Source organism: Triturus cristatus, chromosome 4_2 (assembly GCF_964204655.1).
Source record: "Triturus cristatus chromosome 4_2, aTriCri1.1, whole genome shotgun sequence".
Classification (NCBI taxonomy): domain Eukaryota; kingdom Metazoa; phylum Chordata; class Amphibia; order Caudata; family Salamandridae; genus Triturus; species Triturus cristatus.
This window is the reverse complement of record NC_140586.1, coordinates 738931992-738946288: the sequence shown is the minus strand read 5'-3', so window position 1 is coordinate 738946288 and position 14297 is coordinate 738931992. Positions and strand designations below refer to the sequence as shown.

Below are 14297 nucleotides of genomic sequence, written 5' to 3'. Positions count from 1 at the left end.
CTTGTACCAACGGTGTGAGTGGATTGATATGCTCTGGTGGGCAACAGTGTACAAAAAGCTTCCATTTGTCAGCGTAGCAGGCCCTGCTAGTAGGCCTGCGTGCTCAGTGAAGAATGGACATACACTCTTCAGATGGTCTGAGATAACAAAACTTGATGACCTCAGGAGCCAAACCACAAGATTGAGCTGCTGAAGACTGGTGTGCAGGAGAGTTCTGTGGTTTTGCACTAGAAGGTCCGGCCTGTTGGTAAGCTTCTCTTGAGGAACTAGAGAGAGCTGCAGCAGAGTGAAGTAACAAGACTGGAGCAAACATGTTGGGCTACTAGAATGAGGGTAAGAGATGTCTGCCTCAGACTGTGTATTAAGAATGGTAGGAGCGGGAGAGGCAGAAAAGCGTAGCCAAATATCCCTGACCAGTTCATCCATAGTGCACTGCCCATGGACTGCAGGCGTGGTAACCTGGCGGCGAAGTTTGAGCTATTTATGTTTTCAGCAGTGGCAAACAGGTCTTTGTGAGGAAACCCCCACTGCCAGAAGTAAACGAGTAGGGGCTGGAGCTCCCACTCGTGGACTTGTTGATGCGTCCTGCTGAGTAGATTGGGCAGGTCGTTGTTGAAACCGGGAATGTATTGAATGACCAACTGCACATTGTGATTTATCGCCCACCTCCAGATGCTCTGGGCTAGAGCAGACAGCTGTGGCGAGTCTTTCCCCCTTGCTTTTGCAGATAAAACATGGCCGTGGTCTTGTCCGTGCGGACTAAAACAGCCTTGTTGTGGAAGAAATACTCAAAGAGCGAACTGAATAGCCAGGAGTTCCAGGTGGTTGATGTGGAGGGTCTGGTGTACAGGTGCACATCTGTCCTGGGACTGTGTGATGTTGCAGCTGTGCTCCGTTTCAAGGGAGGGAGGCATCTGTGGTGATGATCTCTTGTGGAAATAAGTCTAGAAAGCGCAGTCCCTGCAACAGATTGTTTGTGGCTCCAAATCAACACTGGATCCTCTCATAGACCTTCCGCTTGAGACCACGGTGCTGCTAGGCACTGCTGTAAGGAATGCATTTGTGCTACCTTGAATGAGAAACTATTGTAATGGAGGAGGCCATCACGCCTAACGGATGCATTACTGTTCTGACCGTTATCTGACGATACGGCTGAAAAAGAGGTAGCAGTTTTTGGAAAGCTTTGACCCTGGCCAGGCTTGGATATGGGTTCCCCACCCTTGAGTCTAAGGTAGGCCCACGGAAAGGCTGTATGTGAAGGGGCTTAAGAGGTGGTTTGCCTATACTTAGCATGAAACCCAGCTTTTGAAGGTGGTCTATGGCTGTTTGCATGTGTGCCAGACATTGCTGCTATGTGGCACTCTTGATCAGCCAATCATCAAGGTAAGGAAACATGTGGATGCCTCCCTGTCTGAGGTGAACGGCTACCATAGACAGACACTTTGTGAAGACTCTCGGGGCTGTTGTAACCCCAAAAAGGCAGCACCTTCAACTGAATGTTGATCACTCACCACAAACCGCAGGAATTCTCCGATGGGCGGGCTGGATGGAAATATGAAAGTAGGCATCTTTCAAGTCGAGGGCAGTCATGAAGTTGCCTTGCCGCAACAGAGGGATGACATCTTGAAGTGTAACCATGTAGAAATGTTCCATCAGGATATGCATGAGGGTGCCATCTTTGTTGGGAATGGGAAAGTACAGGGGGTATACCCCTCTGTTGCAATGTAGTGGCAGCATGGCTCTATGGCCCCTTTGGCAATTAGTGCATGCATCTTTGCTCGAAGCAGGTGCTGGTGTTCTCTGGACAACTTGTGTGCGTGTGGGGGATGTTGAGAGGTGTTTGGGTGAGTTCTAAACAGCACCCCTCCACTATGGGGTTTAGAACCCAGCGATCGGAGGTAATTGCCTCCCAGTGAGGCAGAAACCCCTGCAACCTGACCCCAACAGGTGTTAGACGGTCGGGGGGAGAAGAGTGTCACTATTTTGAGGCAATGGCTCCTTTAGGATCTGCCCCTTAGTCTCTACCCTTGCCCCCATGCCTTCCTCTGTAGTAACCCCATGAAGAGTGCTGCTGCTATTTTCTAGTGTATGTGGTGGAAGACTCTGGCATGGCAACTGTTTTGGCAGCACCTGAGCACAGTGGTCAGCGAAAGGACCCAAGGACAGTGGGAGTCTGTAGGGCACCCATGGCTTTAACCGTATCAGTGTCCTGCTTGATGTGTTCAAGCATCTCGTCAACATGGGGTCTGAAAGATGCTTACCATCAAAGGGCACATTAAGGTGGTGTTGCTGAACCTACAGCTTGAGACTCAAAGCTATGCATGGCGGTGGCAAAGAAGACTGGAAATTATTCCATGGGCAACTGGTCCGCGGCATACAGAGCAATGCAGATGTTAGGATTGGAGATTATTTTCCCCTCTGCAACAAACTCATGCATCTGCCTGCAGTATTGTGCTGGGAGATGTTGGATAAGATCCTTTGTTTGGTCCTAGTGGGCGCGGTCATACCGGGACAGCAAGTCCAGGGAGTTGGGGATGTGCCATTGTGTGGCAGATTGCGCTGCCACAAACTTGCAAGCAGCATCTATTTTCTTGCTTTTAAGGTCTGGAGGGGGCGCATCCCCTGTGGCTTGGGAATTGGCTCTCTGCATGCCCTATTGGACCACCCAGGAATCAGATCCGCCCAACATGTTAAGCAAAGAGGTCACAAAGGCCAATTAACCTGTTTTGGGTATGTATGCCGAGACAAAGGTAACACGTCTCCCCTTCAATTTCACCATCACCACTCGTCCCTCTCTGTCCGTTTGCATTCCCTCTGGTTAGAATTTTGTGGTATTGTGGAACATTAGCGCTACACCTTTTTGATTTGTTCACGCGGCGGATCGATATATAAGGATATAGCTTTTGTGCCGTAACCTAAGCTCCTCAGACACCTTTAAATGTGTTTCCTGGAGTGCCACTACATCGAATTGGTGGCCTACTAAATACTTCCAAACTTTGTGACGTTTGAGAGGGGAGTTCAGGCCCTTCACATTCAACGATGCTACAATAAACATCTTATCTTGTGTGTCTCTCCCCTCTTTAGACTAGACCCTCCCAAGTTGATCGCCCCCTCTCCTTTCTTCCAGTCTTTCAGGTCGATCACCCCTGCCCCATCTCCTGTTCTCCTTCTATTGCAGAGTTGTTGTAAGAACTGTCTGCTTCCCCTGGTTCTCCACCACCCCCCCTTATGTGTTAACCCTCCCCTCAAATTTTTAGAACATGTAACAGAACTAAACCTGGGCTGTGGGGCCCGGGAGCTCCCAGCAGTGACATTTCTCAAGGATAAGAGCATGTTGGCTGGAGCCTTGGCCCATGAACACCGTCATAGCGGTCTGTGAAGCAAATAGAATGTAGCATGTATTTTCGTTGTCTAATGTAATTCCTTGGTCCCTTGTATAATGTGAAGTCCGTGGGGATCAAGGTTCCCCCCCCCCCTCTGCCTGTTGTCTATGCTTCTCGGCCCTTCCCTTAGATTGCTGGGACTGCATATCTGTGAGGTTTCCGCCCTCACCCTCTCAAAGGTGACTGTGGCCGCTCAGCGCCTCCTTCACATACTATGTTTTTAATTGGCGGCCCTTGGGTATTGGATGCCATTGAGAGGGTTTATTGCCCTCTGTCTCATTCCCTTTCAAGGATGCATGAAGGAGCTCCTCCTCGGGGATTGGTAATCCCAGAATCTCCAGCCCTTCCCTCAACTCACTGATGTGCCGTGCCTGGTTATTACGGAGTAGAGATCATCATCAGGACAGAACGTTTTGTGAGCAAGAGGAATCTATTAAAAAAAACAGTAATTTTAAATTAAATTAATGTTTGGTCCCTGGCTCCATGTTATATTCATTGTAATGAGTGATGCTAATGTGCTCCCAGTGCAAAAAAACTGAGCTGAGAATGCATTAGAAGTGGATGAAGCTAGTATGTGACATTCTCTCACTGCTTCATGCATTCGTAAGTTACAACTACGGATTTAGTGAAAAGCCCATTTGTCAAGCAAAACCTCTATTAAGGTACCATCTCACAGACTGGTTGTAATTAATACTCGTCTCAAGTTTAGGAATATAGAGGAGAACAGATGGAATCACGGAAATAACAGGCAGAAAATGAATTGTGCCACACAATTAAAAAAAACTTACTGGGACAACTGGCAGAGGATGGCGTGATATAAATTGTTGCTGCAACTCCCCTGTGTCCGTGCTAAGCCACTCTCTTATTGCTCCCTCTGGTATTAATTACCTCATATACCTACTTGATTATAAGCATATTGATTAATAATACACTTTTGTTGCAATTGTTCATGTTAATGCTGTGGTCTTAACACGGCTCCAGCCACCCCCTTGCCTCACCTCTTGCTACTCACTCAGACAATACTTTCAGGCATAGGCTGTTAACACTGGTGCTATTCGGAAAGAATTTCAGTCAGTGCTCCTCAGTCAGACATGGCGGCTATGCTGCAGTTTGAAGATTCAGGGGTTGAATATCTAGTGGTGTAAGTCAGCCTACGATTATAGAACAGCAATATGTTGTGGCCCTTTTGCAGTATAGGCAGAGTACAGTTTATGCTTTGAAAGGGCCTTGGATATGCAGATATTTAGTGTATATCAGGCTGGATGCTAGAGAGCACCGAAACTTGCGTCTTCACCGCATCGCGATTGGTCAAGTCAGCCTGATGTACACTACTGCGATTATCTGCAACCTAATCCCTCTCCTTTTTGACTTCATAGTAGATATGAAGCATATTTGTACACCTTTGCTTTCATTTGATCTGGTTTCCTTCAAAATTGCTTCACAATATTTTGCAACACAAGGAGAACCGCACTGGACGATGATTACACTATCTCTAAGTGACTATGTAATCTTTATAATTCACAAATTACTAGAAATACGCTCAGGCAACTTACCATTATCAATGTGAACTACTACCTTCTTTCAAAAAGAAAATTTGTACTCCTCATAAAACCATCGCAAGTGACAAATGTATACCTATTAACACACTTTGTGCAATGCATCAACGTTGCTTAGGACAACACTAAATAAGCAAAATTAACAGTATTTTAGATGAATGTCATGACCATTAATCAATTTGGTTTACCTTGGACAAAGTGCCAAAATCAGCAAAGCCGCTTCCAAATGATTCATTCCCAAAGAAAGATGCAAATGGATCATCAGCTGCTGCAAGAGTTAAAGAGACATTGGAACCACAAGGAAACTAGTTCAGAATTCAGTGTTAGAAAGGAAAAAATATACACAAATAGTTGTGGTGAAAGTAACTTTTGCAGGATGATATGCTAGATCTAAAACAAATTACTTACCAGTATAATGTGGTTCTCCAGTATTGGCATCTTTCATAGACTCACATGTTTGAATCATCCTATTCGTTGAGGTGGGAGTCTCTCAGTATTATAATGAAAGGCAATATTGAGCCAAGCTTAGGCTTAAGGAAATAGGGGAAGCCAGATAGGTACCCTATCCACATCGTTATAAAAGAACCAAACTTCAGACTAGCAGAGCACAGTCAACACCTCTCCTCTCAAGGGCAACCAAGCTTCTGATTTCATACTTAATCAGTACTTTTTAAGCACGTCTGCTCACCTGTGAGGGTTTCAAGGCGCTGGAACAGGGGGTGCAGGTCCGACTGGGCGATTGGGTCAGCGACTGGGATAGACAGAGGTGGAGAGGCAGGGTATTCCAGGTTTTGGCAGCAAGGTAAGAAAAGGATCTTCCTCTGGTCTTGTGGATCCGAGGGAAGGTGGCAAGGGCCAGTTGGGCGGAGCGGAGGTGTCTGGTGGGTACGTGGAATGAGGGGCAGTGGTTAAGGTATGCTGGTCTGGCGTCGGACTCAGGAGTGTATGATAACATATATATATGCAAGAATAAGTGAGCCCGTATCAGAGAGGAGGGTGGGTCACATGTGAATCTATGAAAGATGCTAATACTGGAGAACCACAGTATAAAGAGAAGTAGATGTTTTTCTCCAGTACTGGATCTTTTTATAGCTTCACATTCTGGAATCAGAATAGTAAGCAGTAACCACATTTCGAATATCCATGCAAGTACCTCAAACCTTTTCCCATGGCATGTAAGGCAATATTAACAGTGGTTGGAGAGTCGGGCTAAACATGTACATTTTTTAAACACCAGAAAACACCTTAGAAGAGATGTCGAAGGACACTTTGTCCCACTACAGCATCAATATAAATTGTCAAATCCAGACAAGAATGGGGAATAAAAGTATGGATGCTCTTCCTTGTAGCAGCGCTACAAATCTACAACAGAGGGACACCTGCATATAAGGCTTTTGCCATCAATATTGTTGAGTCAACCTTCACAGTCCCTTATAAGGGGCAATCAGCTTTCGAGTGGCAGAAGGCTAAAGTCCCTGAAATACATCTTGTTACTGTTTGCTTGGTAATAGCATTTCCTTTTCTGGGAGTACCATATGCTATTAAAAGTTTACCAGATTCTCAAATGTTTTGAGTCCTGTTCATATAAAACCTGAGACAGCGACTTACATCCAGGGTATGAAGAGATCTTTCTGCTACCTTTCTAGGGTCTTTGAAAGAATTTCTAACTACTACCGGTTCCTTAGGGTGAAATTATGAACATACTTGGGGATATAGTGAGGATTCATCTGAAGGACCCTATCATCACTAAATTGCAAATATGGTTCCATAACAGTAAAAGCTTGCATTTCACTGACTTGGTGTGCTAATGTCATAGCAAGCAGAAAGACTGTCTTCTAAGATAAATATTTTGAGTCTGTTTTATGAATAAGTTCGAAAGGGCGTTTCATTAGCTGCACTAAGACAGTATTAAGTTGCCACAAGTTTGGAAGTTTTGTGATGGAGGAAAAGTTCTGAAAAGACTTTTGCTGAACTCCTTGAAAATCCTTTGTGACCATGAGGAAGGTCTGTTATGTGTCCTTCTAAATCTGGATACTGCTGTCAGGTGTACTTTGATAGAAGAGTGTGATAACCCCGACTGAGCTAAATGGAGAAGATACAGAAGAATCTTGTCCAGTTCTTATTAAATTGGATGCAGTTTCTGTGCCGAACATCCAACACAGAACTGTTTCCATTTAGATAGAAGTATTATTTGTAGAATCTGTACTGACTTTAAGTATCTATCTGAAATCTTCTGAGAGGTCTAAGTGATGGTATTTATTGGGTTCAGGAGTCAGGCCAATAAATTGAGTGACTTCATGTTCAGATGTAACACCTGACCTTTGTGCATTGTCGACATCGTTGCCCGTGGTTTAAGAGGAAAATGGGCACATTCTGATAGGAGATGAGCTCGGTGCACCAGTATTGCCAGGGTAATGCTGAAGGTATTGGAATGAGTCGACCACAGCTCTGGTTTCATATTGCTTAGCTTTCTTGGTACCATCGTTAGTGGAGGGAAGGCATATGCAAAGATGCTAATTGAAATACATTCCCCTCCCCCACCCCCGAGATCCCTTTTGAGGGAATATGCTGGCATAAAGAGATTTCCCTTGTTCATTGAGAGGTCTAGGTTTGGGTTTCCCCACCTCAAAAATATGTTTTTTAGCTGGTCATCGTGTAACTCCCATTCGTGACACTCCGTTGATGATCTGCTGAGGATGTCAGCCCATGGGTTGTGACCCCTGGAACATGACCTGCCCTTAGCATGATGTTGTGATTAATTACCCATTTCTAAGTCCTCTGAGCTTCCCTTGGACAATAGCTTTGATTTGGTTCCCCCCTGCTTGTTGATGTAATACTTGATATTTTTGTTGTCAGTGCATACTAAGACTGAGGACCCTGAGAACCTAGAGAGAAATGCTTGAGACCTAAAGCTACAGAACTGTTGGTTCCAAGGGACTTGGTGTGCCTTCAAGATTCTTGAATGAACCACATTCCATTTCATAACGTCCTGAAGGTGAGCTCCCAAGCCATCTAGGGAGGCATCCATAGTCATTGTGTAAGCTGTGGATGGATGGAGGTAGGTTAAACTTTTTGATTGTTCTCTTTTGTCCATCAGGGTATCAACTCCTTTGCCTTTATTGTGAACCGGACAGTGTTGAAGGATCCCTTGTCTTGGGTCTATTATTTGTCCAGTTCCTCTTAGAATGGTTACATTCATAGCCAACCATTTAGAACCAACGCAATATAGGACGGCATCATCTCTAGTTAAGACTTGTATAAACGGACCAAAGTAGACACTCCAGAAACTTTTGAGCAAGAGTTGTAATCTTTAGTACTCTTACCTCCGTAGGAACTGCTTTGTCTAGTTCTGTATTGCGGATCACACCCAGAAAGGCAATTGTCTTTCCTGAACAGTTACCTTTCAAAATGATTGCTTCTTTAGGCACTTCAGTCTTAGATCTAGTATAGGTCTCTGTTCGCCTAACTTTTTTTGAATGAGGGAAAAAAGTGAATAGAAACCTACATTTCGTTGAGAGAAAGGTATGATTTCTATTGCTCCCTTTTGGAGTAGCTGTTTTATCTCCGATTGTAACTGAAAAAGCTATTGTACTGATCGCCTCGAGGTGGATTTGCAGGTGGTATTGTGAGAAATTCAATGGTGAGTCCCTACTGAACAACTTCTAGGTTCCATTGTAATAGACATCCAATTACTGTAGAAGTTGAATATTCTTTCTCCTACTGTTAGGAATGTGGTCGTGAACACCGCCTAAGGAACATCACTGACCCCTAGAAGAGGTTTGTGACCATTGTCGTGTTGTCTCTCTCTGTGGTGCTTGTCTAGGATAGATAAGATGACGGAAGCTGCCTATATTGTGGACAGTGGTATTTATTGCTGATTGTAGCCCTGCCAAAGCAGTTAAGGTTGATAGCGATAGGGCTGATACTCCCCTCTATAAGAGAACTAACCCATCCCGCTAATTCCCCCGAAAGGAATAAGAACTTTCTTGCTGCAAGATATCTAAAGACCGTGCTGTGTCTGTATCTGTCTATATTCAATAGAAGTATCTATTCTTTCAGATGAACGCTTTTCTCCTTTTAGATTATGTATCTTGCAGTACTACTTTTTTCATCTGATAGATGTTCTAGGATGACATTTAAGTCTCGCCACATTTGGCGGTCATATCTTCCAGTTATGGCTAGAACATTGAAAGGGCTGACAGTTATACTTGCCTCTGCTGAGAAGCATTTTCCAACAATATCTAGTCTCTTTTCTTCCTTATTAGATAGCGAGCAGGAAAGAGTAGATGGATTTTTCGATTTTCTTTGAGCTGACTGCAACGTCAGTCTTCGGGTGGCCAATGAAACATGCCTGGGAAATCTTCTGGGCCCTGTCTTATTTGTCGAGTCCACAACCTTTTCATGGTAGTTAATCCCTAATCCCATATGTAATCAATAATCATCCCATATGTAATCAATAATTGGTATTGATTTGACCAACTTTCTTGATGTTTCATTACGAGCAGTGCATGATATCCACCTATGGAAGATGTTAGAGTAGAAAAGAGAATATCATAGTCTTCATATTGGTTTCCTTTATCCGTTGGAGGTTTGTCTGGAATCTCACCTTCTTCGTGGTCAGCAGCATCATCTTTTGAGTACATGTCCTTATAGGTTGGTGGCACTATGGGTCTCATCAGTTCCTTAGTTGGAACAGGTTGTCTTGGACTGATAGTCAAGGGAATAGTGTTGTTGTATGGCAAGGTAAAAGTTGCACCCTTGGTAATTTAGCTTGTTCAGGGAATTACTTATAATAATCTGCACACATTAAGTGTAGTCTTTAACAAGCACTCTTGAGACTTGCATCATTCCCTCTTCCTGGCATTAATATTGTCTTATTTTATCGAACGCACATTGTTCTTGAAAATATCCAACAGCCCTTAAATGAGCAGGAGCTGGCCCAATAAATATGTAGATTTCTCCATATGCTGATCCTTATCGTCCTCAACATCTTGACACTTTAAAAAATGTATATATATTTATTGAGTTTAACAAAAAACAAAGACCAACAAAATAGGAGGGGAGGGAAACAGGGGGACCTACAGGGGTGTCAGAAATGCCAATTTGAAAGCAGCAGCATATGCATCGTCAACAACAAAATACATTATGTTCAATAAAGGACATGTCCACATATGCAGAGAAAAGTCAGACTGGACCAGTTACTTCTGAGATGATAATAGAGAGAAATTAAGAGGGATCCGGAGATACAGATTATGGAGAAGGATATTCCACAGTAATGTTATCACATCATAAAGAGAAGGTCAGCATTAGACAGACTGGAAGGGTGCATGGGGTACAAGTGTAGCAATAAACGTTTGTGCTTGCGTGTGCATATGTAACCCAAGAGAGCTCAACTGAAGTACAACGCAATCCCTCCGTCACCTCAGGATGAAGCAAATAATTTATTTTCTGTGGAGTTTTATAGAGCGCGAACCAGACCTGAAGGTATCAGAGCGCTTTACATGAGCAGCAGTTACATTACACATTAATTTTTTTAGGCACGGGGAGATTAAGTTCTTTGCCCGGAATCACAGAATGTTGAGCATCCCTGCCGAGACTCGAACCCAGTTTCCCAGCTCCGCGGTAGACCGCCCTAGCCGTTAAGCCACATTCTCTACCAATGAATATCATCTTGACACTTGATGTGTAGCTGAGTTGGGCTACTCCAAATGGTCCCTTGTCAACCGACTCCTCAGAGTATAGTAAGAGCCTAGGTGGAAAAAGGGACACCTTACTTTGTTACGTGTCTTCCAGCAAAATTAGTACCAGAATGCCCATTTCTGAAATAAAAGTAGCTTTTGAAAGTATTTTTTATGAATCTGTCATCGATGTCCTCTGCAGTAATTTTGTCATTACCGGTCTGTCAACAGTCTTGCCGTTGTTGATGACGACGATCCATGAGTCAACAGTTTGGCCATCAACACTGTCACCGTGGACGTAGTAGTTGACAAAGTCATCAATGTAGTAACAGCCGTCGTAGCTGTTCAACGTATAGCTCGGTACGATTGCCGATGTAGTAATCAACAATATATCTATTGACAGTAATTTTATTATCAAGTTTTCCTTACGTTTTATCTTCACAGATGGTGTTGAAAATTCTGAATGAGTCTTGTGGTTACTAGACTCTTTGGGCTTATGTTGCTCTAGACTTTCCAAAGATGACAACTGAGTTCTGGGAGATGACACTTCAGAATGTCGTTTCACCCCCTGCATATCTTTTGTGACCCTTTTTAGACTTCTTTGAAGTACACTGCTCCTCAGCTGATAAAGTAATGGGCTTAGCCTTCGACTACTGGGGCAATAGTAGATGTCTAACTTCCCTATTTCTGAGGGTCTTGGCAGAGAAAGTGCAACAAATCTTGCGCTCCTTGGGTTTATGGTCTGGATGTAGGCAGTAGATACACTTCTTGTGGGGATCTTTCAAGTATAGATTTATTTCCCCACAAGAGCCACAAGGTTTGAAAAGGCTTTTTTTAGGATTGGCTGACATTGTTCTTGTCAGACAATACTCACCCAGAGATGAAAAAGGTTGAGCTAAAGAGTGGTAAAGATCAAATGCAGGCAAAAGTTAGACAATAATATCTTTCTTGAGGGAAAAAACTGAGCAAAGCCCAGGGAGATGCCCTTTACATGAGACTGTGTTAAGAAATATGAGATTTGTTAGCCCTTGAGGAGAGAGGTGTTGGCTGTGCTCTGCTATGTTTGGATGAAGTTTGGTTCTTTTCTAAGGTGGATTAGCTACCAATGTGACTTATTCAATTTCCTTAAGCCTAAGTTTAGCTTTCTACTGCTTTTTATTATAATACTGTGAGACTCCCACCATGACAACTGGGATGATTCAAGCATATGAATCTATGAAAGAGCCAATACTGGAGAAACTACTGAATATAAAAATTTAATTGTCAGATTAATTGCAAAATGATCCTTCTCTACTCAACAGAAAACGTTCTACCTATCAGATAGATTTGACTAAGTTTACTAAAAAGTGTTCCGCTTCTAAGGTACTACACCAATTTACAAGTGTAAGACATCCTAGTAACTGTACATTATTACGCCAGTAAACCCCCTTCATTCTGTTTAGTTATCATGCTGTGTGGGTTATTTCAACAGATACACCAGTAGCAATAGTGAAGAAGCATTTCTCAGTGTGATTTAAAAATGAAACACACCGAATATAGTATAGTTTACTTTGGAAATTGCATTGTTTAACAGTTCTTATAAAGTAAATGTGTTGTCTCTTCCTCTGAGAAGGAGAGGTATGTGGAGGGGAGGAGAGCAAGGAGAGCAAGACAAACAAAGAAGGAGGGAAAGAGAGGCATAAAGCGAGAAAGAACACTGGCTCTGCCAACCTCAGTATTTCTAAGGTTTAAATGATAAACTGAACCATGAAGCCAACTATCACCAAAGATCTAAGTCACTGATGGGTGGAGATGAGCAACACCCAAAGGAGTACTGCATGCAACCCCCTATCATTAAAGGTAACCATAAATTGCAGTGTTTTAAAGACATCTTTAGTAGTGGGACCGGCCCCTTTTAAACAGTGTAGCGAACATTTGCAAATGCTCATTACAATCGCCCTTATTAATCAAACGGCAGAGTAGAGAAGGACAAATGCATAACTCAAGATGGCCATCACAGTCCTAAACAGTACATTACAGTAGAGTAAAAAGAGTGCAGAGATCAGTAAATACTCCGAAGCAGCAGAAAAAGATGTGCAGGATCAGTTATTTTAAATATACACGATTCACATATTAACACCCTTAAGCTGAAATGAAAGACAACGCACTAGCTGACAAAATGAAAGTAGCTGCATGGGCAATACAAATAAAAATGAAGTCCAGCAGCACATAACAGGATAAGCACTTAATGTGTGGTGTTTAAAATGGCAATGCATCATCTGAGCCTAAATGGTGCAGCACATGCTCTACAAGTTCACCCACAACTAGACAGCTGAGCAAATAAGATAAATGCAGAACTCAAAATGACTATTGTGGTTTTAAAATTGGCCAGCATATTACGTATTTATGAAAGAAAATACTTACTAGACTAAATAAAAATGTGAAGGAATTACTTCCCAAATAAGGATGTATTTTTATTTTATTTTTTATTACAAACTGGGAATACATTAATTGCCTCCCAAAGAAACATGGTGGATAAAGGTCAATGGTGGAAACACTCCTATTTGAGAACAAGCCCATCATGCTAGTGAACAGTGCTCCCTTCCTTTATGGCTAGGACTGAATTATATAAATACAGTAGATACAAAGAACATGACAAAACAGAACACTACGACTGGAAAAACGGTTATAACTCCACATTAAATCCACAAATACATGAGGTCTTCATGTGCATTTAAGGTTGTAAACATGCAAAACACAGGACAAAGTTTCAGTTTCGTGAAACTCAAAATGTTGTCATTTGAAATGCATATTGCTTCTTAATTCGAATAACCTAAACAAATAATAACTTTTATTCATGCCTACCAAGTAAAAGCTCCACTAACTGGTAAAATCATATACAAAACAAATATAAAAAGGAACTGATTTATTTTAAGCATGTAGCGAAGGTTTGGGGTGAGATAGCTTGGCTGTGTGCCAGTCCGTTCACACTTGGACAAGTACCCATACTGGTGTTTTAGGAGCCTGTGTTTGCCTACCTACTTGCACAGCAGTTGAAAAGCTTTGGTGTAAGTGCATAAACACACAAATTGACATATATACCTGTTTCGTTTGCAGCAGCAACAACAGTTCCTCCTGGAGCAAAGGGGTCATTGATCTTCAACTTTTCTGTCTATGAAATAAGTAGCAATGCAAACAAGAATAAATGGAGCATGTGTGAACAAAACCCAGTCGTAAAATATTTGTGAATCAAGTATAGCTATTATCATTAGCAGATCGAAAGTGTTGCACAACAGGTAATACTTAAATGTAAATGAAATCCAGTATTAGCAAAGCGCACAATTACCCGAGGGTGTCAAGGCGCTGGGGGCTGTCGGGAAGATTAGGCAAGCTATTGCCCAGAGTCACATGGTGCTGGGCTAACCTGCCGCCAGCAGCATGGATCGAACTGTGAACCCTGTGGTCCGGAGTCAGGCACCCTGGCAGCTGCGCCACACCTCTTCCACAGATTTTTAAATATATAAGTACAGGCATCATGCTATACATAAGTGATAAACGAAACGCCATGTCGTACCTCTGTCTGTTTCATATGAAAATAGACTGTAAGAAGTTGAGTTGAAAACTCCCCCCTTTACAGAACACTACATCACCATGCATTAACTCTCCCATCACGTGTTGACTTTATGCTCGTCTTTGATGCA

At 42.8% G+C, this 14297-nt stretch overlaps 1 protein-coding gene across 2 annotated transcripts in view; it reads right to left on the bottom strand.

The window, feature by feature from the left end:
* Nucleotides 1-14297, bottom strand: part of EPS15 (epidermal growth factor receptor pathway substrate 15) — an 819466-nt gene that overhangs the window by 80818 nt on the left and 724351 nt on the right. For both annotated transcript variants that reach the window (XM_085602646.1, XM_085602647.1), the window contains exons 21-22: nucleotides 13699-13768; nucleotides 5128-5207 (exon numbers count right to left, since the gene is read on the bottom strand). In XM_085602646.1, coding sequence (XP_085458772.1) covers nucleotides 5128-5207; nucleotides 13699-13768 — 150 coding nt within the window. The remainder of the gene's footprint in view (nucleotides 1-5127; nucleotides 5208-13698; nucleotides 13769-14297) is intronic.